The sequence below is a fragment of the Sinohyriopsis cumingii genome, chromosome 7 (assembly GCF_028554795.1).
Source record: "Sinohyriopsis cumingii isolate HCF-2022 chromosome 7, ASM2855479v2, whole genome shotgun sequence".
Lineage (NCBI taxonomy): Eukaryota > Metazoa > Mollusca > Bivalvia > Unionida > Unionidae > Sinohyriopsis > Sinohyriopsis cumingii.
The window spans coordinates 39,750,753-39,776,334 of record NC_142967.1 but is presented as its reverse complement, the minus strand read 5'-3'; the positions used below and the strand labels follow the sequence as shown (position 1 = coordinate 39,776,334).

The 25,582-nt window shown below is 34.9% G+C and overlaps 2 protein-coding genes across 2 annotated transcripts; both read right to left on the bottom strand.

Moving 5' to 3' along the window:
- Positions 1-9,529: 9,529 nt before the first annotated feature.
- Positions 9,530-10,032, bottom strand: LOC149795070 (uncharacterized). The gene is made up of 2 exons (XM_089964773.1): positions 9,703-10,032; positions 9,530-9,657 (listed from the first exon to the last, which is right to left on the bottom strand). Exons 1-2 carry the CDS (start codon positions 10,030-10,032, stop codon positions 9,556-9,558), a joined length of 432 nt encoding a protein of 143 aa, XP_089820899.1. The 3' UTR covers positions 9,530-9,555.
- An 862-nt stretch (positions 10,033-10,894) lies between these two features.
- Positions 10,895-25,347, bottom strand: LOC149795069 (spermatogenesis-associated protein 24-like). Its single transcript, XM_089964772.1, has 6 exons — positions 25,217-25,347; positions 24,291-24,368; positions 17,232-17,294; positions 15,142-15,272; positions 11,821-11,891; positions 10,895-11,441 (listed from the first exon to the last, which is right to left on the bottom strand). The coding sequence occupies exons 1-6, from the start codon at positions 25,337-25,339 to the stop codon at positions 11,206-11,208; spliced, it is 702 nt and encodes a 233-aa protein (XP_089820898.1). The 5' UTR covers positions 25,340-25,347; the 3' UTR covers positions 10,895-11,205.
- Positions 25,348-25,582: the final 235 nt, after the last annotated feature.

Sequence of the window (25,582 nt, the reverse complement as noted above, 5' to 3'; positions counted from 1 at the left end):
GAAATCGGCAGTCTGAGAGAAGTGAGAATATAAAAAAATAAAACAACATTCTCAAACCACAAGCGATGAAGACAAAAATATGGTCATGATGCCAAGATGGCCGTAACAAGAACGACTTTAGTTTCCTGCTTTGCTACTGACTTGACTGAAAGAATAGAACATCATTGTTGAAGACAAATTAATCATCCTAGTCAGAAACAATGCAACAAATATTACTTGAGAATGAGTCAAGAAGAAAAGTTGTAAGAGTATATAGAAGGTGCATGGACTCTTATCTCAGAAGAGTCATTTTTTGAGAAAGTAATACAAAGATTTGCGTGTCCATTCCTTACCTCCATTTACTAATCTGGAGATGAGACAAATCAAAGCAACATAATACAAAGACTACCCATTGTTCATCAACATGCTTGACAGAACCTTTCAAGGAAAAAGTCAAGTGTAAGCTAATCACTTATTAATGACATGTGAACAAAAAAATAAAAAAGGGAACTTCATTAATTTCTGCATCACAGTTCGTACACAGATGATTGGAATTCTGTAGTTTGTTCTAAAGACGAACTTCCTTACCGATAACCTAATGATGTTCACCAGTCACAACATTTGTCACTGATCCTGTTAGAGTAAAAAAGAAAGAAGAATTACAACCTCCCAACATTTCCAAGCAAGGAAGTTGAGAGAAGCCATCAGTTTAGTTTGATGGCAACAGTGGAGTACCAGCTACATCAAAGAGAGGAAATAGGAAATGTCTAGAGGGAGGCGACAACAATATCTTGGTCATTTATGTTGTATTTACATCCTACATCAACTATAAACAGCATCGACAACAAACATCTTGATCCCATGCTACATTATACAAAAGCAGACCAAGGTCAAACAAATTTTAACAGTTGAGTGAGCGGTGTATACACTAGCTTTTCTTAGTTGTCCTGAGCACACTGACCTCACTGACATTTAAATATATGCAAAATCAAAAGCAACTGACAAAGATATCTGGCTCAGTTCTGTACTTTCTGTACATATTACTTTCAATGCAGTTGATTGCAAATAACAGGAAACCAATTGTTTAAAGTTTCTCTATTTTATCAATATCTTAAGCTATGTTTGATTAGACATACTATGTCCATTATTGAAAGACATCATGTCAGAATGCCTTCTGTCAAACCTGGTCAGATTCTGTTGAGATTTGAGATAAGGTCATTTAAAGTTTTCCTAACAATGACAGCCAATGATGCTTGCTGTCAAATTTATTTAACTTCTGCTAAGTAGTTTTTAAAAGAACTCATATAAATGTTTATCTAGTTTTATGAATGGCAGTCATATCTGACAGTGAATTGGGATCGCGTATATAAATTTAAATTCCCATCATGTCAGGGTGGTTTAAACATTTTATTTTTAATAAAGGATACTATTTTAGTAATGGTGAACACATCATTTGTACATATTTAAGAGTCTTTCATGACAGGGTGCTTTCAAATTTGGTAAAATTCCATTGAAGATTTTGAAAATGTGTCACTTAAAGGTTATTCTATTGTTGGTAATATATCTTATTGGGATTTTGCATCATTTGTATGCATTCAAAGGCCACAATGATTTGCCAGATTTTTCCATAGTCACGACGATATTTTGAGGCAACTTGGCATCATTTATACAAATCTGAAAGGCCTCCATGTATCTGTCAGATTGGTACAATTTTGTTCAGTGGGTATTTAAAAGTTGCTGAACCTATTTTCCTATTTTTAGTAAAACTAGCCACATCTGATGATCAACTTGCAACATGTACCAACCTGATAACCCTTCATTCTTGGATGCTTTGTTTCTAATTTAGCCAAATTTTGCTGAGTGGCTTTTGAGAAGTTTTCTACAGGTAGCCCTATTAAATGGTGGACTGGCAAACTGGTACCAATTATAAAAAATTAAAAAATAAAAGATCTTTATGCCAGGATGCTTCCTGTCAAATGTTTTCAAATTCTTTTGAGTTTTGGAGATATCATTTAAAAGTTTTTCTATTTTTTTATAATGGTGGCCATATTTGATCATGGATTGGCATCGTTTGCATACATTTTAAAGGTCTTAATGCCATGATGCTGTCAAATTTGGGCAAATTTTCTGTGGCTTTATAATTTTTTTTTAAAGGTTTACATTTGTAGCAACAGTGGTTATTTTGTGTGAAATTAAAGCAGTGGTTTCTCAAAAGTTAAGAATCACAACTGTTGTCAGACGAAGCATAATGGACACAGAACCTTACCACATACCCAATTGGTTTTTGGCCAGATAAAATACAGTAATACTCTCAAGACTAAATACACTCAGGACAAAATTATGTTTGGTTTTTAAAGGGTTTTCAATCTACTGAATTTTTATATTTTCACCTAAGTATCCTCTAACACAAACCTTACACATATCTTGACAGAAACTGAAGAGACAGTCAGTCTGTAGAGATGTCTGTGACAAAAGGCAGTCAATATGAGAGATGTCTCTGATAATTCACAGACAGTCTGTAAAGATGTCTGTGATTACAGGCAGCCAAACCATAGACGTCTGTGATAATAAGCCAATCTGTAGAGATGTCTGTGATAATAGGCAGCCATCTATAGAGATGTCTGTAATAATAAGGGTTTCACTGCATCTGTATGACTATGTTTTCTACCTTGGGTCTATTTTGCTCAGGCCTGAAACTGTTTACTCAGCAAAGCTTGAATCTGTTTAAACACCGCTGGCAGCCCATATTTTACTTAGCATGGCTTTAACCTATTTGAAGACCACTGGCAGCCCATGTGCTTTACTCAACATGGCTTTAAGATATTTAAAGACCATACACTGGCCTCATGCTTTACTCAACATGGCTTTAAGCTATTTAAAGACTATACACTGGCCACACGCTTTACTCAACATGGCTTTATGCTATTTAAAGACCATACACTGGCCACACGCTTTACTCAACATGGCTTTAAGCTATTTAAAGACTATATACAATGGCCACATGCTTTACTCAACATGGCTTTAAGCTATTTGAAGACTATACAATGGCCACACGCTTTACTCAACATGGCTTTAAGCTATATGAAGACCATACACTGGCCACACGCTTTACTCAACATGGCTTTAAGCTATTTAAAGACCATACACTGGCCACATGCTTTACTCAACATGGCTTTAAGCTATTTGAAGACCATACACTGGCCACACGCTTTACTCGACATGGCTTTAAGCTATTTGAAGACTACACTGGCCACATGCTTTACTCAACATGGCTTTAAGCTATTTGAAGACCATAAACTGGCCACACGCTTTACTCAACATGGCTTTAAGCTATTTGAAGACCATACACTGGCCACACGCTTTACTCAACATGGCTTTATGATATTTGAAGACCACTGACTGGCCACATACTCAGAATAGGTTTTTTTAATGGGTTTCTGAGTGGAAATTGACACTAGCAACTGAAAACTTCAGCTTACTGATCAATATTTATGAAATTAAAGAAAAATTTCAGGTATAACAAGTTTCAGGAATGCCAGGTTTCCTTGTGTAAGTACTGTTATCACTGTGTTCACAGTATCAATACACTTCACACCAAGAATGGTATGGCAATTGTCAGCATACTTCACACCAAGAATGGCACTGTAATTATCAGCACACTTCACACCAAGAATGGCACTGTAATTATCAGCACACTTCACACCAAGAAAAATGGCATGGCAGTTGTCAGCACACTTCACACTAAGAATGGCACTGTAACTATCAACACACTTCACACCAAGAATGGCATGGCAATTGTCAGAACACTTCACACCAAAAATGGCACTGTAATTATCAGCACACTTCACACCAAGAAAAATGGCATGGCAATTGTCAGCACACTTCACACTAAGAATGGCACTGTAACTATCAACACACTTCATACCAAGAATGGCATGGCAATTGTCAGCACACTTCACACCGAGAATGGAATGGCAATTGTCAGCACACTTCACACCAAGAATGGCACTGTAACTATCAACACACTTCACACCAAAAATGGCATGGCAATTGTCAGCACACTTCACACTAAGAACGACACTGTAACTATCAACACACTTCACACCAAGAATGGCATGGCAATTGTCAGCACACTTCACGCCAAGAATGGCATGGCCATTGTCAGAACACTTCACACCAAAAATGGCACTGTAATTATCAACACACTTCACACCAAGAATGGCAAGGCAATTGTCAGCACACTTCACACCAAGAATGGCATGGTAATTGTCAGCACACTTCATGCTAAGAATGGCACTGTAATTATCAACACACTTCACACCAAGAATGGCATGGCAATTGTCAGCACATTTCACACCAAAAAAGGCACTGTAATTATCAACACACTTCACACCAAGAATGGCATGGCAAGTGTCAGCACACTTCACACTAAGAATGGCATTGTAATTATCAACAAACTTCACACCAAGAATGGCACAGTAATTATCAACACACTTCACATCAAGAATTGCATGATACTTCTAACATCTTCCTGGTAGAATTCTTCATTTAACTGTTTTCTTTGACTCTGATTAATGATCACAAGATTAAAATTATTCAAGTATTTTTAATTCTTTGCTGCTTAATTTGCTACTCAATACCCACCTTCAAACAGCTGTCAGTAAGTAAATTTTAATTGTTAATAATAATAATAATAATAATAACAATAATAGTAGTCTTTATTTATTCAGAGTGACATAATTAGCTAGCAGCTAGTTTACATTAAAGCCCTGAAATCAAAATAAATATATGTAATCAGTAAAAAAAATATACAAGATTAACATCTACTATATAAAAGAAAATAAGTTAATACAAATTAGTTAACATACTGTCATCTCCATGACATATCATAGTTACCATGTATATATGATTGTGCAATCATAAAATCAGAATTGTTCATTAAATACTTGCAGAGGTATAATTTATTACAAGTAGAGACATTACATACTTGTTTGGCATCATGTTGTAAGCTGTTCCGTATGGTATAAAGGAGCAAGTAAAATATTAATTCCTAACTACTGGTATACATAAATCATTGTTTTCACTTGACTGTGCACTCCTAATGTTCCTTAAACACTTCAAGGTACCATGGTACTCAATTATTTAAGACCTTAAAGTAACCTTTAGAACAGTATTTCCTACAAATATTGTAACTAAAACTTAAAAGCCATTTACAAGTGTTGAAAAGAAATAATCTTGATGATAAAATATTTGTAACATTTAAAATAAACCTGGCTGCTCATGTTAGTAAATTGTGTAGTCACTGCATGTAAGAATTACAGGCCTCACCCCACCTACCCAGCACTGCTGAAGCAGATGGAATGTGGAAAAACAACTGTTATACACCTTTAAGATCAACTGATCTGACATGAAACCTCTAACCCTTTCATAATTCCTATTTTCTTAAACAAATTTATAAAATCTCTAACCCTTTTTAGAATTCCTATTTTCTTTGATACATTTATAATACCTCTAACCTTTTTCATCATTCCTATTTTCCTTGATACTTGTATAAAACATATTTCAAAGTGGTTGGACCCAGATAAAGTATTATCAACAAACAGTTTCAACTGCTGTACCATCTGCAAGCACTGAGGTCTTATTATATAAGATTTAAGTCAAGCAAGTTAAAAATTTCATTTAGTATTATAACCTGTGATTGCAGTAGCTCAATGGCTTGTTGCTCTCTCAGCAATGCAACATACCATGGAGTAACATTTACATATACATTTAACATTAGTGGAGTAACATCTGCATATACATTTAACATTGGTGGAGTAACATCTGCATATACATTTAACATTGGTGGAGTAACATCTGCATATACATTTAACATTGGTGGAGTAACATCTGCATATACATTTAACATTGGTGGAGTAACATCGGCATATACATTTAACATTGGTGGAGTAACATCTGCATATACATTTAACATTGGTGGAGTAACATCGGCATATACATTTAACATTAGTGGAATAACATCTGAATATACATTTAACATTGGTGGAGTAACATCTGCATATACATTTAACATTAGTGGAGTAACATCTGCATATACATTGAACATACTCTTTAGTAACATCTGTATAAACATTTAACAAGCTGTGAAGTAACATCTGCATACTCATTTAAAATGCTGTGAAGTAACATCTGCATACAAAGTCAATGAGGAATGTTTCAAACACACTAGAGAATAATTTATACAAAACATGAAAACGATGATCCCTGAAATCTCAGGGGTACTCAATGTTTCTTCCAATAAAATGCAAGGTAGTACTTCTCCAACTCATATGAGATAAGATGAAAATCATATCACTGTGGTTTTGTAACATTTAATTATGTACTAAAACTTTATCATTCTCAGTACTCAAAGCTGTATATCGATAAAAACAAATGAGACCAATTAGTTTCCCGACCATCAATGTTCCTTAACTAGTGCTCAATCAAACCAGTAAGTGTTGTCTTGAAGGAATGATGTAGGCAGAAGTGTGAGTGGCAAGGAATAATGAAATTATTTTCCGATGAAGTCATCCAAGAATTAAAAAGATGTCTTTCTAGAAGTTAGTTAACATATAGATCAGATCCACATCAATAATATCTTCACTTGATTTGTCTCCCAACTCAAAGACAGAATCAGCTTTTTCTGTCCAATCACCCACACGTTTCTTTGGATATAATACATGTGCAAGTCAGTGGTTCAGCAATGCAATTTACTAATGACAGCTTTAATAGGTCCATGGTAAAACTGACCGCTCCGGTAGCCTAGTGGTTAAAGTGTCTGCCTCAGATGCTTTAGGTCATGGGTTCGATCCCCAGCTGAGTCACACCAAAAGACTTATAAAAATGGTACTAACAGTTGCCTCACTTGGCGCTCGGCATTAAGCGGTTAGTGTTAGGACTGGTGGTCTCGTGTCAGGATAATGTGACTGGATGGGACATCATTCTACATGTCTGCGGCATGATGCCCCAGTGCTAGACATCACTATAAACTGCCACATTGCAGACATCGTAGCAATATGACTGAAAAATTGTTAAAGCATAGTTAAAAATCCAAATCACACTACATACACACTCCATGGTAAAATCATCAAAAAAGGTAGTCCGATTTTAAATGGGGTGGGAAAGGACAGAGAAAACTGGGACTATAAACCCAATGGCATTTAAATTGGATATTTGTTAAGTTTTCTTTCAAGCAAATTCCTCTGTAGAGGTATCTGAAAGGATGTCTAACTTGATATACAAGTACAATATCTGGCAGTGATGAATCAGATGAATCAAACTCATTACAAATTCCTAATCCAAGAAAACAGAAGAAATTATTAAACTATCTGCAATTTTAGTATAGTCATTCAGTCATATTTGTGTGTGTGCATGCATGTTTGTGTGTGTGTCCAATAGGCACACATCTGCCATGTAGAGCCTTTCATGTGGTTAAAAATGGTGTTAATCTCCACAAAAATAAAAGCACATGTTTATTGACTATGGGGTTATTCCCCTAGAGATACATGATCATCACATGGTATATTTAGTTTGGAAAAGGAACAAATGTAAGCAAATCTATCATGTAAATATTAAATACACTATGGTTGCAGTAGTTTCAGCAACAGGCAAGTTTTGTGTTTTTCATTCATTTTTATGGACAAAAAGTGATCATTCATGGATTTTTTTCACATCAATATTTGCCAAGTCTGTCAGGTATGTTGAAACACATAGGCTTCCAGGATTCCCTCAGGATTCCACAAACACTGATATAAAAAGGATCATGCATTATTCTTATAAAAAGAACTGGATGCACTTACTGGTTTTACCTCTATTGTCACCATTTCTAGGTTGGCAGTGTTTACTTGTTTTACCACCAATGCCACTATTTCTGGATTGACAGTGTTTACTGGTTTTACTGCCAATGCCACCATTTCTAGGTTGACAGTTTTTACTGGTTTTACCTCCAATGCCTCCATTTCTAGGTTGGCAGTGTTTACTGGTTTTACCTCCAATGCCACCATTTCTATGTTGTCTATGTTTACTGGTTTTACCTTCAATGCCACCATTTCTAGGTTGGCAGTGTTTACTGGTTTTACCTCCAATGCCACCATTTCTAGGTTGGCAGTGTTTACTGGTTTTACCTCCAATGCCACCATTTCTGGATTGGCAGTGTTTACTGGTTTTACTACCAATGCCACCATTTCTAGGTTGACAGTTTTTACTGGTTTTACCTCCAATGCCTCCATTTCTAGGTTGGCAGTGTTTACTGGTTTTACCTCCAATGCCACCATTTCTAGGTTGTCTATGTTTACTGGTTTTACCTCCAATGCCACCATGTCTATGTTGTCTACGTTTACTGGTTTTACCTCCAATGCCACCATTTCTTGGTTGACAGTGTTGACTGGTTTTACCTCCAATGCCACCATTTCTAGGTTGGCAGTGTTTAGGTGGCACTCTACAGTTTCGTATTTTCCATAGGGTTAGGATTTTAAAGAAAAAGAATTTCCCTGGCTTTCCTCACTGGTTATACTGGCTATTTAAAAAAGACCTTGTATATCTTAGGTATAATTAAAAGAACCTTTAATTCCCTTTATTTTGGTGTATGATTGATGGGTGTACTATGGGTTATAGAGTATACAGCTTGGCCTTACATCAAATGTGCACCTTTCAAAAAAGTGCTAGCTCTACTTGGTCATTTTCACTTCCTGAGCTTCAGAGGTAAATTGTATAAAAAAGAGCTGATAACTTTTTTTACATTTTATATATTTGGTAATTCATTCATTGCACTTTCAGAAGCTGGTATTGTCAAGTCTGGCAAAATTCATTTTCCCTATTTTTATAGCTGCTATGTAAAGTGTACTTTAGACTAATTCAGGCTGATTTTTTAACACAAGGGAGCAGTCATTTGAGTTAGCAGTGTGCTTAAATCATGTAGAATTTGCAAAAGTACAATATCCAAAGAAATATCATCCACATTACATTACTGTAGCATATAGGTATGCCAACATTCTCTCCATTGTGCATGTTTTAAATGCGAACTAATTCACCTTACATACGTCACTCTCTCTAAAGTACATATTAATTGGTGAGCGCCCCCTTACTGGTTTTACCTCCAATGCCACCATGTCTATGTTGTTTATGTTTACTGGTTTTACCTCCAATTGCCACCATTTCTAGGTTGGCAGTGTTTACTGGTTTTACCCCCAATGCCACAATTTCTAGGTTGTCTATGATTACTGGTTTTACCTCCAATACCACCATTTCTAGGTTGGCAGTAAGAGGCCCCGAGTGGCCGAGTGGTCTAAAGTGCTCTCCGTTATGGATCACTGCCATCTCACCTCTGTCTGCGTGGGTTTGAGTCTCGGATTCAGCTAATGTGGGTATGTAAGAAAACTTGCCAGTAGCTTCTCGTGGGTCGGTGGTTCTCTATGGGTTTTTTCCCAGGTTCTTCCTCCACCATTAATACTGGCCACCATGTATAGCCTATCGTGTGTGGAAAAATGGCGTTAAACCCTACAACAACAACAACAACTAGGTTGGCAGTGTTTACTGGTTTTACCTCCAATACCAACTTACCTCCAATGCCAACATTTCTAGGCTGACAGTATTTACTGGTTTTACATCCATTGTCACCATGTCTATGTTTACTGGTTTTGCCTCCGATGCCACCATGTCTATGTTGTCTACGTTTACTGGTTTTACCTCCAATGCCACCATTTCTAGGTTGGCAATGTTTACTGGTTTTACCTCCAATGCCACCATTTCTGGATTGGCAGAGTTTACTGGTTTTACCTCCAATGCCACCATTTCTAGGTTGTCTATGTTTACTGGTTTTACCTCCAATGCCACCATGTCTATGTTGTCTACGTTTACTGGTTTTACCTCCAATGCCACCATTTCTAGGTTGGCAATGTTTACTGGTTTTACCTCCAATGCCACCATTTCTGGATTGGCAGAGTTTACTGGTTTTATCTCCAATGCCACCATTTCTGGACTGACAGTGTTTACTGGTTTTACCTCCAATGCCACCATTTCTAAGTTTACTGTATATATTGGTTTTACCTGCTGTGTTCGCTAGTTTTTACTTCCAATGTAGCCATTTCTAGGTTGGCTGTGTTTGCTGAGCTTGCCACAATTTCTAGGCTGACTATGTTTACTGTTTTAGCTTGCCACCATTTCTAGGTTGGCTGTGTTCACTGTGCTTGCCACAATTTCAAGGCTAACTATGTTTACTGGTTTTAGATTGCCATCATTTTTAATTTACTGGAGTTGACTTTATCAAATTAGCTAACTCTAGTAAATCTGAATTTCATTCATAACAAGCTTTCATCTAAGCTACAGAATAGATATGTGAATCTGGGAATATCATTCGAAATAAGCTTTCATCTAAGCTGCACAGAGATCTGGGAATGTCACTGATATCAAACTTTCATCTAAGCTATAACACACGTTTGAATTTGAGAATGTCATTCATAACAAGCTTTCATCTAAGCTGCAACAATGATGTGCAAATCTGGGTTCAAAACAAGCTTTCATCTAAGCTACAACACTAATGTGCTAATCTGGGTTCAATACAAGCTTTCATCTAAGCTACAACACTAATTTGCAAATTTAAGAAAACAATCAGATAAACCTTCAATGACCCCTTCCACTCCTCATTACCATTCAAGATCTATGGAGGTATGAAAACAAATTATGTTTCTTAAACATCTATTCAAATTTCTGTTGAACAATTGTACCTACTTATCACTTACTCAACTTAAAGAATCTAAGGCTGGAAGGCATGCATTAAAATTAATCATAATGAAGCTAGACTCATTCATATAGGCCTGACCCTGTCTGAAGTCAAATAAGTAGTGCACTGTTAAGCTGTATCACAATGAAGTAACATATCTGAATCAAAGTTTGTGTTATTTCCCAAAATAATACAAATGGTAACAATACATATCATCTATGTGGTTCTATAACAGTTCTGTATTATGCAGTAAGCAACCACTCTTTTTTTTTACATTTTTTAATTCAACTCCTCAAACATCTGCTAACAATGTATGACATTGCATTGCTTCAATCAATTTCTTATACACACATGCCATACAAACTTAAAATTATTTTTTGTCTTGTTTTAGGTCTAATGCATCATTATATCAAATACTGTCTAATGCAAAATTCCATCAGATATCACATAAAACATAATTCCATCTGATATCACCTCCTGTTTGGTTTTGTTTTAGGCACAGCATCACTTAAAGATCTGTTCTTTTTTCTGCTTTGCTCTTCTAACATCTGCATAATGTACTGTTCCTGTCGCCGCTGGAGCTCAGCTTCATTCTGCTGGTTACGCAATTTTATCTCCTGTTTTCGTAATCTCTGTGACAATGTCTCTATCTCCTGTGTCTTGTACTGCAGTATTTCATCTTTCTGGTCACATTCTTGTTCAATTACTAGGCAAAAACAATGTTTAAATTTTTGTAGCATTTTTGTTAGTTAAAACTTTCAGTGTACTAGAAACTTACTGTAAACCCTATGTCAAATTTCTTAACACCACTACTGTACACTTTATGTAAATGAGAACTTAGACAAATGGTAAATAAACATTGAAATGATAAAATGTGGCATATATTTCTCCAACAATCAAAATCAATCAATGAATTTCACTGAAAGCAACCAATTCATTAATTGAAACAGCACTTAGTCTATCACCTATTATATATGGCTAATAAGCTAAGATGTCATACCTTAATGATAACGAGATTAGCAAAGCATACCTTAAGAAGTTTTGTACTTTTTAACAGACAGTGAAACAGACAAATCTCAGCTTACCTGAGCATTTGGACTCTAGCTTTACATTTTTTGTGGTCTCTTGTATGGCTTTATTTCGTAGTGCCCCAAATCTGAAAGAAAATAAAAATGTTTATTAACTGAAAATTTTCTGTAAATCATTATATATCCAGACCTGCTAATACTATTATGACCATCTCAGTAAAGCAGTTGATTTTATGCTGTAAGCATGACCAGTTTTCAGGAAGGTGTAACAAAATATCCAAAATATCATATCATTCTACTGTAAAGTTGGAAAACATATTTAAAAAGTTTGGTATTTAAAACATATGATGGTTGTTGTTGTTGTTGTTGTGGGGTTTAACGCCATTTTTCAGCACGATAGGCTATACATGGCGGCCAGTATTAATGGTGGAGGAAGAACCCGGAAAACTCCAGAAAGAACCACCGACCCACGAGAAGCTACTGGCAAGCTTTCTCACATGCCCACATTGGCTGAATCTTAGACTCGAACCGCCGCAGACAGAGGTGAGATGGCAGTGATCCGTAACGAAGAGTGCTTTAGACCACTCGGCCACTCGGGGCCCTTAAACATGTGATGGTAAACTGAAAAGTTTGTAAAGACCACTAATAAAGTTACACAAACTTCAGCTCCAAATCCTGTGCAGCTCAATGGTTTGTTGCTATCTCTCAACAAAATTCTTGGATTTTTTTACACTGACAATGGCAATCATATTTCCCATCACAAGACATACTAAAATCAACACAATGTCCAAAAATTGTAGCTGTGTCCCTTCCTGCTTTTATTCAGAAGAATCTGAATATTCCTTTTTATTTTTCTGCAATGATTATTAACACTTTTTAAGATACTTATTTTCCCTTTTATCTTATACATGCATCGCTTGCTGAAAGCCATTTTAAAAAAAAAACTTGTATCAACACTTTGGTCATGCATATGCTTTACATGAAAAAAATATATGCAGTTTGAAGTGTCATAGAGACAACTATAACTGTTGTTGTTGTTGTTGTTCTAGAGTTTAACGCCATTTTTCAGCACAAGATAGGTTATACATTGTGGCCAGTATAACTGGTGGAGGAAGAACCCTGGAAAACCCAGGAAAAACCACCGACCCACGAGAAGCTTCTGGCAGGCTTTCCCACGTACCCATTCTAGCTGAGCCTTGGACTCGAACCCATGCAGACAGAGGTGAGATGGCAGTGATTCGGAATGGTCAGCGCTTTAGACCACTTGGCCACCCAACTATAACTGTACTTTTAAGCTATTATAGTAGCAAAGCTCATGTAGCAAGAGACCATTATAAGTGTACATTTAAACTATTGTAGCAGCAAGGAACAATGTAGCAAAAGACCATTACAGATGTACATTTCAGCTATTGTAGTTGCAATGCTCAATGTAGCAGAAGACCACTATAAGGGTACATTTAAGCTATTTTAGTAAAAGGATTAATGTAGCAAGAGACCACCATAAGTGTACATTTAAGCTATTTTAGTAGAAAGGCTTAATGTAGCAAGAGACCACCATAAGTGTACATTTATGCTATTATAGTAGAAAGACTTAATGTAGCAAGAGACCACCATAAGTGTACATTTAAACTATTTTAGTAGAAAGGCTTCATGCAGCAGGGGTCCTCTATAAGCATAAATTTAAGCTATTTAGGTAGCAATGCTCAATGAAGCTAGAGACCAGCATAATTGTACAAAAACTATATTTGTGTATATCCTATAATTTTGAGTACTAATGCTGACACATCTTTAGAACGACTGAAAAAAGAAGGAAGAAAATACAAAGCACACCTCTCCCTTGATAACTTGCACACAACGGGGTCCACAAACATACCGCACTATAAGAGAGGCACGAGTTACCGAGGGACCTCCAAAAATTGACAAAATAGCTTTGACATTGAGAAAACCATGTGGGGGCAGTGGCATTAGGGAAATGGGTTGTTTATTGACTGAATCCTTATTTTACAATCACATCGATAATAATTTTTAATAACGCGCTTTTTCTAATGAAGTTGTTCGTTATTCTGTTTAAATAATGTTTATTTTCAAATGTCCAACATATGAAAGATCATTCCAACTGGTTTCAACAACCATCATGTGTACACGAAAAAATCTGTTTTTTTTATGTCACTTCTTTTTGTTTTCTTGACGAGTCTAGTTCCCGAAGTGGTGTTTAATATTATCCTGCCAAACAGGGAGTCCGCAGGCAGGGAACTAGACTAACTGTTCATACACCACCAAACAAGATTCCTTTTTTTCAAAAACATGCAACATTTGTTTCGTGAGACAATCATCTACGTCAAAACTCAATTTCTGTCTTTTTCAATTAGTACAATATTGATGTCGTGATTTCATTGGAAGTAATAATGAAACTTCTTATCATCCTTGAGGATATCTCTAAGTGCCAGTTAAAGAATTCTCTGAAACTTGCTTGCCCACAATGATCCGTATCTGTGAAATCAAGATCTTTATTTTACAAAGTATTCATTTCGCTTGGCTGCCTTGTTATCTTTGACCAGTTATGAAAGAGTTGGTTAATTTAAGGTAGTTTATGTTACATACACAATAACATTTATAAGTGTTCGCTTGAGTTCACCCGACTTACAGCCGGGGATTCTAGATTTTAAGTTTGTAGGATTTTCGTGTCTTAACTTTTCTATCATTCCACCTACTTAATTTGATTCAAAAAAGATAATTAACGTGGTAATACAAAGGAGGCCAGCTTTTAATTCAGTGCAACAATACAACAAATACTTCCAGAAGTCAGTTATCAAAACATGGCTGGCACTTAATTAGGTTCTCAGAGAAACGCTTGTGGACATAGTTTATACGGTAGATTGATGCATTTTACGTTTAATTACAAGTGGACACATTGCATTTATGACGATTACACTTAAAAGGAACTAAAAAACACAAATTTAAATTGATAAAAAAATTATTTAATTTGTATTTATTTATTAAAGTACTGCCTCCACTCAGCGTGACATTTTCATTGATGAGATTTCCTTAAATATCGTTAATTGTGGTGTACTAGGAATGTCGTTTGGAAAGAAAATGTAAAAAATGTTATAACCGACTTTTAAATTTGATATTTCAAAGTGTTAATTAAAATTTCCAGGTCCTATCTACTGTTTTCGGCGATAAAATGAGCGATACATCAAAGCTTCCAATACCAATTATGATCGCAATTTTCTTCAAGTTCAATAAATAGGGATCAATTTTTAGGGTATTTTCTGGTATAAAAAATGGGAGCCATGCCTGACCCCGGGTTCACGAGTTATCGAGGGAGTGGTGTATGAAGCCTCCATCTGCTATTGGTGCAATGGAGTGATAACTCACTCTTTTGCAAATGCAGCCTTTTCTCTTTCAAGCTGTTTCTTTAAGACTTCTATTTCACCCAAAGCAAAGTCAAGTTTTGCAATAACTTCTGACATCTTAGCTTTTGTATTGGCATGTAGCATCTTTTCTTCCTGAAAACAGATAACATGACAGAAATCATTATCGTGGGCCTTCTCATCAAACATAGAGGTTTTAAATAATGATATTATATTACTACAAGTATTTCCATATTGAAAAAGTTATGATCTTGGGTCTAAACTATGTAACAGAAAGATGTGAAACTATTAAGTTTAGTAAAATAAACAAATATTTCTCAAAAATACAAAGTGAAAGTTTAAGAGACACAGTATTGCAAATTCAATCCTTTATAATCCTAAATGTCCTATCAAAGATCCACAAGTAAAGAATGTTCCGAATGAATTCCAGGAGTCTTGAAAATGATGATGTGCCACAATAATACAATTCAGAATGTATATGAATGAGTTATCAATAATCCCAAAGTAATGTTTTAGTCTAGAAAGTTAATAAGCACTTTGTAATTCTAATGAATAATTTAAATAATTCTTCTAGAATTATATATGACAACTATAAACACTGATCACAGATTCCTGAAGACTGCTATTACACAGGAATGAATAAGTGTTTACCAAATCTCCCTCATTTCCATGAGAAATTCCACTAACCATTTAACTTGAATTCTAGTACACATCTTGCTTACTATTCAAAAATCATGACATAAAGTCAGGTACACAATATAAATTAAATACACAAAATAATATTATACTACCACTGTAATATGACTCCATTCCATAATGACCTATACCATATCTCTGGTCTTTGAAAGTATTTACCTGGCACAGTTACTATCACGCTTGAGATTATTTAATCCCTTTAAACTTTACACATTTAAAAAAAACTTCTATCAATGCTAAAACAAATTAATTTGGAAAAACAAAATGGCAATTGCAATGTTAAAGAAATTATTATTTAGTAGATGGAGGAACTTAATATACAATGATAGGCTCATGGTTGTGACACAGATGCTCGCACGGGTAAAAATAAAAGTTGTTACATTCATACTGTATACAACATGCATGATTATCAACCACTATAACCAGTTTGAAGAAAAAAAAAGGAGGATGAAACTACTGGGACAAAATTCTTTGAATCAATAAAATATCATTAGATTATGTCATCAATATAACATCACTTCTAATCCACATGTATCATTGCAATACTCACTCTGGCAAAGACTGAATATAAAATGACATAGCTGTAACATACCTCTTTTTAAACAATTGATATGGAAAAAAGCTTACATAACTTTTATAACTGCAAACCTGTCAAAGTTAACAGAACGTACATGAAACACTGGACAATTATTAACTATCTATTACATGCCATAAAATAACCATAAAGGCATTCTGGTGCAGAAAACTTATGTGAACTTACTGTGTCATATTAAAAAATTTCACTTGATGAGATGACAAGATCTCATGATTTAAAAAAAAATACTCATTCGAGCCTTTTTGCATGAGTGATTTCTGACAAGGTACTTTTTCCACACACTTTTCAATGTAATGATTCCTACTTAGGGGTAGAGCTTCAACAAAGAACAAGAAAATGCAAACCAACATACAAGTTTGTAAGCACTTCTGGACTGAATGTACCCTTTGCCATTGAAAAATATAGTTGTTCAAAAAGTTTTAAAAAATCCAACACGTCATAAGCATTCTTAATTGAAAACCTTGGAAAACCAAGATTTTCATTTGAATCCAAAACAGAAATTCTGAATTGGTCTTTAAACCTAGATCCTGATTTCATTGCTGAAAAGAAATTCTGACTTGGTCTTTAAGACTTTTCAGTTTTGACAAGTCTTTGTAGATACAACTGCATTTTACAAAATGCTAAGAAATGGTTGAAATATTTTTTAAAAAAATATAATCAAAATTAATTTAAAACATTATCTTACTTGACTTCATTTAACAAAGTTAGACTCAAACATGATTGTCTCTGACATAGGAGCCATAACATAAGATCAAAGTGTTGAGTATCTGGTGATGAAACATTAGCACCGTCAAAGTCCTCACCTCAAGCTGCTTTAATACACAATCATACTGCTCCTTAACAACATAATCATTGATAAGGCTCTCCTGAAAAAGAGACATCACTATATATTATAGAAATAAAGGCATTCTCATCAAAACAAATCACTATCAAGGAAATAATGGTTTTACCATAAAGACAAATCATTATAATAGTAAAATGTACTATGGAAATAATGACATTCCCATCAAGACAAATCACTCTCAAGGTGAAATGTACCACAGAAATAATGGCATTCAATTAAAGGCAAATCACTATAGCAGTAAACTGTATAATGGAAATAATGACATTCCCATAAAGGCAAAGCACCATCACAGCATAATGTATCATAAAAACAATGAAAGTCCCGTAAAGGCAAATCACCATCACTGTCAAATGTACCATGGAAATAACAACATTCTCATAAAGGCAAATAACTATCACTGTGTCAAAGTAAAATTACTATGGAAATAAGGAAATTCCCATATAGACAAATCACAAACAAGTCATAATATACCATGAAAATAATGACATTCTCATAAATGCAAACCACTATCACTGTAAAATGTATCATGGAAATAAGGCAATTCCCATAAAGGCAAATCACTATCAAGGTGAAACGTACCATGAAAATAATGACATTCCTATAAATGCAAACCACTATCACTGTAAAATGTCTCATGGAAATAAGGCAATTCCCATAAAGGCAAATCACTACCACAGTAAAATGTATCTTGGAAATAATGACATTCCTATAAAGGAAGTAAATAATTAAAACCAAAATCAAACAAGAAAACCTCCTGCAACCCATTAATACTTTAAATTCATTTATTGATTGGATACCAACCTTTGTGACTTCTATTGTTCCTTATAACCACACAGCAACACATCTAAATATCAATTTATGTAACTATATAAGCAACAGTGCCAATAAAAGAACACATTAATGCCATCATTCTGTCCTTTGAATAAAGCAAATAAAAAGGCTGCATCAACCACATATCACAAAATACCATGAACAGCACATTATACACCTGCCTTGTGTTTAATAGTCCCCTCCGTAGGCTCCAGTAGAACATGGTTTACTTTGAAGATTACTGACTTATAGGTCTTAATGCCACAGACCTTTAGTCAAACTACCATGTATACTCACTTAATTAAAAGCTGATTTTTAAAAAAAATGAAAATTCAGTTCATGCAAATCATGGGTCATTTAATAAGTCTGATATATATTAAATTTTATAAATCTATGGGTACAGACAAAATAATGTCAATACAAATATTTGCATGCTATGATGCCACTACTCTCATTCTGGAACGCATTGAGTTTATTCATTTCATTTTGGTATTCATTACACAATACTTGTACCTATAATTTTGGGGATTTTATAATTTAAAGATATTAAATTAAATATTACTCACAAAGTCAAGTGTCCATCAATGTTGCTTACTACGGGTGTTTACTACTATATTGCTTCCATTTTTTGCAAGTTCAAAGAACTTGTATTTGTAATATATTATAAGTCTGCTGTACCAAACACTGTTTCCACTTGATGCAATCCAAGGTTTGATATGATCTGTATTTACCTACTTCCTAGGTCACAGGTGATTCATAAGTTTTGATTTGGTTTTTTATTTTCCTTCTGCATAAGCATGATCTAAGTGATATTTTTTGTTACCTACAAACACCAATGGGACAATACAGCACCCACTTTGTTTTCCTAGTTGATAACTCCTATGATAGAACTGCAAATGACCAAGTAAAGTCCTATTTTCAGTTAAGTGTGGGTAAATCTTTTAAGCAATTTAACAACTCTCTCTGTCTGACCATAACCCTTAGGTTTTCCTGGTTGACAATCCTTGGACCCAGCTGCAGATCTGATACTTATTCAGTGGCAAGTAGTAATATTCAGATGATTATGTCCTCGCATATGTTTGAGCCACAATGAACCTGACCCTTTGACATTATATTCCATAGTTTAAGTGCAAGCTCTCCACTAAATTTGGTCAACATATTTGATCTAGAATCAAAGTTAAGATGCACAACCATTTTGCTTCTTACAGTCAAAGCAACCTTTCCCTTTCACCTTTCACCACAAAATCTCAACACTTCTTTCTTACACAATGAGTAAGTCATGCACAAACTTTGGTGAATGTACATGGCAGAAAATTGAAACCTGTGTGCAGAAATCATCATTCTTCTTTTGGTCTGTGACCTTGTCTTTTTGCCTTTCTGAACACAAAATAATTAGGCTTCTTCCTTACACCAAGTAAAAGCCATCAATAAGGTTTGGCCTACTTACTATATCTACCTAAGCACTACCACCTCCATTAGGCATTACTTATAAAGTCTCCATATTCCTACTATGTCTAAGTACTTCTACTCACATTAATTATAAAGTCTCCTTACACCTACTATGTCTAAGTAATTTTACTCACATTATTCACAAAGTCTCCTTACACCTACTATGTCTGCCTAAATGCTACCACATTATTCATAAAGTCTCCTTACACCTACTATGTCTAAGTACTTCTACTCGCTTTAATTATAAAGTCTCCTTACACCTACTATGTCTACCTAAATACTACCACATTATTCATAAAGTCTCCTTACATCTACTATGTCTACCAAAGTACTGCTACCCAAATTATGTAGAAAGTCTTCTTACATCTACTACATCTACCTAAATACTACCACATTATTCATAAAGTATCCATACACCTACTATGTCTACCAAAGTACTGCTACTGAAGTCCACTTTGCACAACTTTAGGCTTTCAGACATTAGCAATATCAGTCCTCTGGAGGTTTTTGAAATCACACCATATGTACATTTCTATTAAAACTGGTAAATAGTTTTTTTCACCCTGAGTATTGTCTACATTTGTATACTTACCTGCTTGTAGATTTATTATTAATCTAACCCTCCTAATTATATCAACCAAACATTAGATTTCTGTGATGATATAAATAATGAATGTTTTGCACTTTTTCATCGAATGTATCCGAAAGGATCCTCGGAAGGTGATCAAATAGAAATGCTAAGTACCAACTTTATTTCGGTATTTTAACTTTTTGTAAAAAAAACTTGTCATGGATGCATTGTATCTTTTTACAGTTTATGTCAGTAATACTATTGTCAAAGACTCGGGATTAACCTGTTGTGCACCATAATGGGGTTGTTGTGTATATTTACTACTGCATGTGAATTCTCCATATGTTATTAGAGATGTTTCTTTTAAGATATTAGTGTCACATGTTTAGCTCATTGGACCTTGGGCAGTGCAAGAGCATGTAGTTGTGGCAAATTAGTTGCTATGTGGTTACATGAATTTTTACGTATAACTTCTCCCTATTTTTGATAATGTGCCACTTCATAGGCATGTTCTCAGACTTCCTGTGGTCCATGGAGTCAAATTATACTGAATTACTAGTTGGGTAATCCCATATTTATTATGCCTGTAGGAAATCTATGTCAACAAGTTTTAGCTATTACCATGTTGATCATTATACACTTGGTTGTCAAGGTTTGACATTTTACATTCAGCACCATTTCTTGCACAAATTACATGCCTGTGTTACCTTATTTATTACCAAATGTGTTTCTCCATCATGTGGTTGCTTGATGGGAACATCACGAAACTTGTATTAAATATGAAGTTTCAGGTTGTTCATGTTTCAAGGTAAACAAACTTTTCAACGATCGAAACAAGTTCTTATGGACACCATTTTTATTTGTTTGTGACCCATGACCTCGATGGTTCAATATTACAGGTATCTGATTCACATACATTTACACTCTGATGAAGTCACAGTGAACTTATTGCTGAAAGTAATATATGAAATATAATGACTTTATATAAAACTGTTAGATTTATTGAGTACAGTAGTCCCCCTCTTATAAGGCCACCCCTAATGCAGCAGGGAAGTGGCCTTATAATGCGGGTGGCCTTTCTAGAGGGGGATGACAAATGCGAATAGTAAATACATATGAAAAAAGTCAAAAGTACATTTAATTTTAAATATTTAATATTTTAATTAAAAAATCACATGCATGATGTGAAATAAATGTAAAACAAACTTTGTCATCATTTTCAAAAGAACGCTATGAATAACCATTGATATAGTTTTAAAACTGTCTTTATAATTACGTTACAGTTCACATCATCTGTCACTTTGTTGGTAACAGTCTAAAAAACAAACCAGTCTCGTCACATTAAAAATATCCTTGCTGTCATATCCCCTGCATATATCGTTTAGTCTTTTGTTCCAATCTTCGACAACTTCATTATTAACATCAGCTGATTCGCCGCTAAGGACAGAACACTTGATATTGTGTCGCACTTGAAATCTGTGCAACCATCCACTACTTGCAGTAAAGTCTTCATATCCCAATTCAACTGACAAAATGTTTGCTTTTTCTTGTCTTTCAAATCAGGATACAAACGTCTCCTGGCTTAAACAATCTTCCTTTCTCCGTCCATTTCACCTTTCCACTTCTGCAGAATTGTTTCATTATCTTTCACAATATTGTTTATCTGAGTCTTCCCGACGTTAGTTTTCTGCAAGGATCCACGACAACCCTCCCCGTCAGTTGAATTACTTTCACGTTCTCCTCTAAACTGAGAATTTTATTTTCCTCGATGACATGTTGATCTTTTTGCAAAGTTATTCATGTTGCCAACTACAATACTGATAAAACAATTTTGTATGTATCTAAACAAATTGCTGTGTGTTTTTAAAGGAAGTGATCTTGTCACTTGATTCATTTGTCGCAGTCTGGTACCCTATTGTTTTTATACATTTCTTTACACTAAGTGAGAGAAGCCAAAACGGCTTCGATATGTACCATTAACATCACGCAGATTTGACCTCGCGGCCGCTAGGACTCGTAATTTTGACAATTATTGTCAGTAGTAATAGCCACTGATTACCAAAGTGAACAAGCTCAACATCTTACTAAGGGAAGCCATAAAGGCTACCAAACCATTTTCCTGCTGACTTGGGTATTGTACATTGATACTGCCACTTCTCAGCTGTTACTACTGTTCGATAATTGTAATCTTAACAATTATCAGAGTGACTAAACCAGACATCTTATGATAACACAGCAGTAAGGATAATTGAATTACATGTATGTACCCTTTTGAATGGATTAAATTTGAGTCTTTCTCGGTTTTTATGGAATAAATTTGGCTTCTCGTGAGGCATAAATGATATAATATTAACCTTAGTGGTAAATGTACTTTACGCAACACTTCTTTCAGTAACAAAAACCTGACATCGGGAAACAGAAATCGGATTAACACACGTTATGAATAAACTACTGGTTCTGGATACGTATTCAAATAAAATGCGGCTGCTTGTGAGGGGTAAATTTTATAATTTTGCACTAATATGCTGGCCGCTGGTCGCGTTAGCTGGGTGGCCTTTCGTGAGGGGTACTTTTAAACACAAACTCATCGGTGCCAACGGATTCTGGCCGTAAGGAGAGGGTGGCCGCTGGTCGGGGGGCCGTTCAAGAGGGGGACTACTGTAAAGCAATTTGTTCAGTGCATAGTTGCAATCTCCCCGGCAACTGCAATTGTTTTAGTATCATTATACCCTGTCATTGGTTTGCCAGTTCATCCATTCGAGAACTGTTGTTCTGCTACTGAAAACTATTTAGAAATATTGGGATACAGAGTTTTTGTCTCTGAGTTTTGTACAGAATAAGATATAAGATGTGAGAATGTTTTATATGCTGGAATATATTGAACCTTATTCATATGGGGCTGATATCACAAGATTTGTGCTAGACTGAGGTTTGCCATTTTTCCACATCTGATTCATTGGCGGATTCGGTCTCCCAATTCTGACTGGTTCAGTACTGTCACATGGTATAAAACTGAAGGTTATATATTGGAGTGGAAGACAGTACTTGTCAGATAACTGCAGAGAGCTGTCAAATTCAAAACCAGAACTGACACCTGTGAAGTCCAACACCCCTTTTAGGTAATGACATATATTAATTGCTAAATAATAATAAAAAATAATAATAATAATTGTACAAGACTGACAAAGTAATAATAATACTCTAAATTATTTGGACGTTAATTAGCTGAAAAGCTAGTAAAATAAGCAATACTTTGAACCTTTGAATGTCTGTGTTTTTAACAATATGCATAGGCAAACATTTTGGAACATTACGTAGGGAATTTTTGAGTAAGTAAATTAATCTTCCAAATTATCGTGCAGTTATCTCCCACCAAATTGGTAACATGGGTTAAACGAATACAAAGCAAATCTTCAACTCTCATCTGTTGGGGTCACTCTATGATTTCTAATCATTATTTAATTTATTAACATTGAAACAGACTACTATGTGCTGAGACGTTTTATTGAAATGATCCAGGAACAAGACATCAAAACTTAACGTCAGTATCTAATTGTTACAATACAAGAGTGCAAGCAACGAGTGTTTCCTTGCAGGAGTACATGTGTCTTATTCCAGTGAATATTATGTACTGGTGACAGCTTTCCAGTTTCTTAGTTATGTTACTTTCATTAAACATTTTCAGTTGACTTTATTGTTGAGTGGAACTTTTCAATGAACCCTCCCTAAGAGACAGGAATTAGAGGTCGCTTACACTATAGAGGTATCATATCAAAGACAATACTACTATGATACATGATGTATCAAACACAGTTCTCCTGTGCTACATATCAAAGACAATACTATCATGATACATATCATATAAAAGACAATACTAGCATGATACAGATCATATCAAAGACAATACTATAGTAATACATGTACATATTGTATCAAAGTCAATACTATCATGATACATATTGACAAAGATAATAAATCATGATCAATATCATCATACAACGTGACAGGCAGTATCCAGCTCTAACCATGATTTCTTTCACTGTAAAGAGCAGTAGTTCTTTGCTTTTTTACCCTCTTTTTTTCTTCTGCATGCAAAAAGACTGAATTATTTCTTTCCTTAAACATATGCACATGAAGAGCCCAGGCAGGTTAACTTTATTAAAATTGGTCAAACAGGCAGTGACATACCTGTAGCCTCTTTAAATCAGCACCATACTTGTCTTTTGGCACAAATGTTTCATGAATTGTTGACTCTTGAACTGAGGCCTGGAAAAATGTAAGAGTATTATCAAAGATGGTATATGTGTAAAATTACATGAATTTTTAATTTTGGATGCCTTCAATTCCAGTACAGTAGTCAAGTCCTCCGCAACATGCTTCAACACCTGATTTAAATAATTGCCATTCAGCACACCTGAATCCACCATAATTTAAATCCTATCATTAATTTTGAACATTTGCATTGGCACTGGAGCCTCTTTATATTCTTCCACATACATGTGATATCAGTGAATCGTTTTATTTGTTGGAGAAATAAGAAATCCCACTGTAATGTGCAGATATCCTCTGGTTTTGAGTGCTTATGAAATGTGTGCTTTTCTCATTTACATGTTTTTTTGGTACTTGATTTACATTAAGCATCATGCTCTAGATTAGCCTGATTCTTTAAAAGACTTGTTGACAATGCAGATGGTAGATCCAATTCTGATAAAGAAAGCAAATACCCAATACAATGGGAGATCTGTTGAATAAATCATGGAACAGGTCATTCCCTATGGTTGCAAAATTCATACATGTACTAATATAATAAATAATACTATACTGTATATACATGTATGATAGTTAAATTGTAAGCAACGGTACTTGCCCTGTGGTTTACGGGGAAGATATAAATATGCAAAAATGGGACCATGATAAATCACCAAAAAGTTAATTACCCGTTGAAATAGCATTTTTAAAAATACAGACAGAGAGAGAGAGAGAGAGAGAGAGAGAGAGAGAGGGAGAGAGAGAGAGAGTGTGCAAATTTATGTGATCTCATCATCTCGGTCTCAACATTGGAATAATGATCATTTATGGTCCAGACAGTACACCCTTCTTTCAGATTGTCTTACGTCCTGCTTCATCTTCTGAAGTGCTACTTTCTGCGCCAAAATAATATCTTGCATTTGCTTCTGTATAAGGATATGTGTTGGAAGTTGAGATTTGCCTGAACTTGTTTTGTCGTTGTCAGCCATTTCTTGCTTCAAAGATAAAACGGTGCCAATATAGATTTCTCTTGGATGCAATAATATCCTCTAGTTGTTAAATGATGTATAAACTCCACACTTAAAATATCACTACGCTTGTTGTGCTATCTATCTATCTATCTATCTATCTATCTATCTATCTATCCTTTTTAAATTAAACTATTGCTAATTTATTTTCATTTTAACTTTTTCATTATCTCACGAGTGTTATGAATTTGGAGATTGATGCAT

Bases quoted from the DNA above. Each gene is read 5' to 3' on its own strand.
- LOC149795069 (XM_089964772.1), bottom strand. From the start codon at position 25,339: ATGGCTGACAACGACAAAACAAGTTCAGGCAAATCTCAACTTCCAACA. The intron at 24,369-25,216 runs GTAAGACAATCT...ACATTTTTCCAG, and splicing joins TTCAGAAGATGAAGCAGGAC to GCCTCAGTTCAAGAGTCAAC. The intron at 11,892-15,141 runs GTGAGTTATCAC...ATTTTCTTTCAG, and splicing joins AAGGCTGCATTTGCAAAAGA to ATTTGGGGCACTACGAAATA.
- LOC149795070 (XM_089964773.1), bottom strand. From the start codon at position 10,032: ATGGTGGCATTGGAGGTAAAACCAGTAAACACTGTCAGTCCAGAAATG. The intron at 9,658-9,702 runs GTAAAACCAGTA...GTGGCATCGGAG, and splicing joins TAGAAATGGTGGCATTGGAG to GCAAAACCAGTAAACATAGA.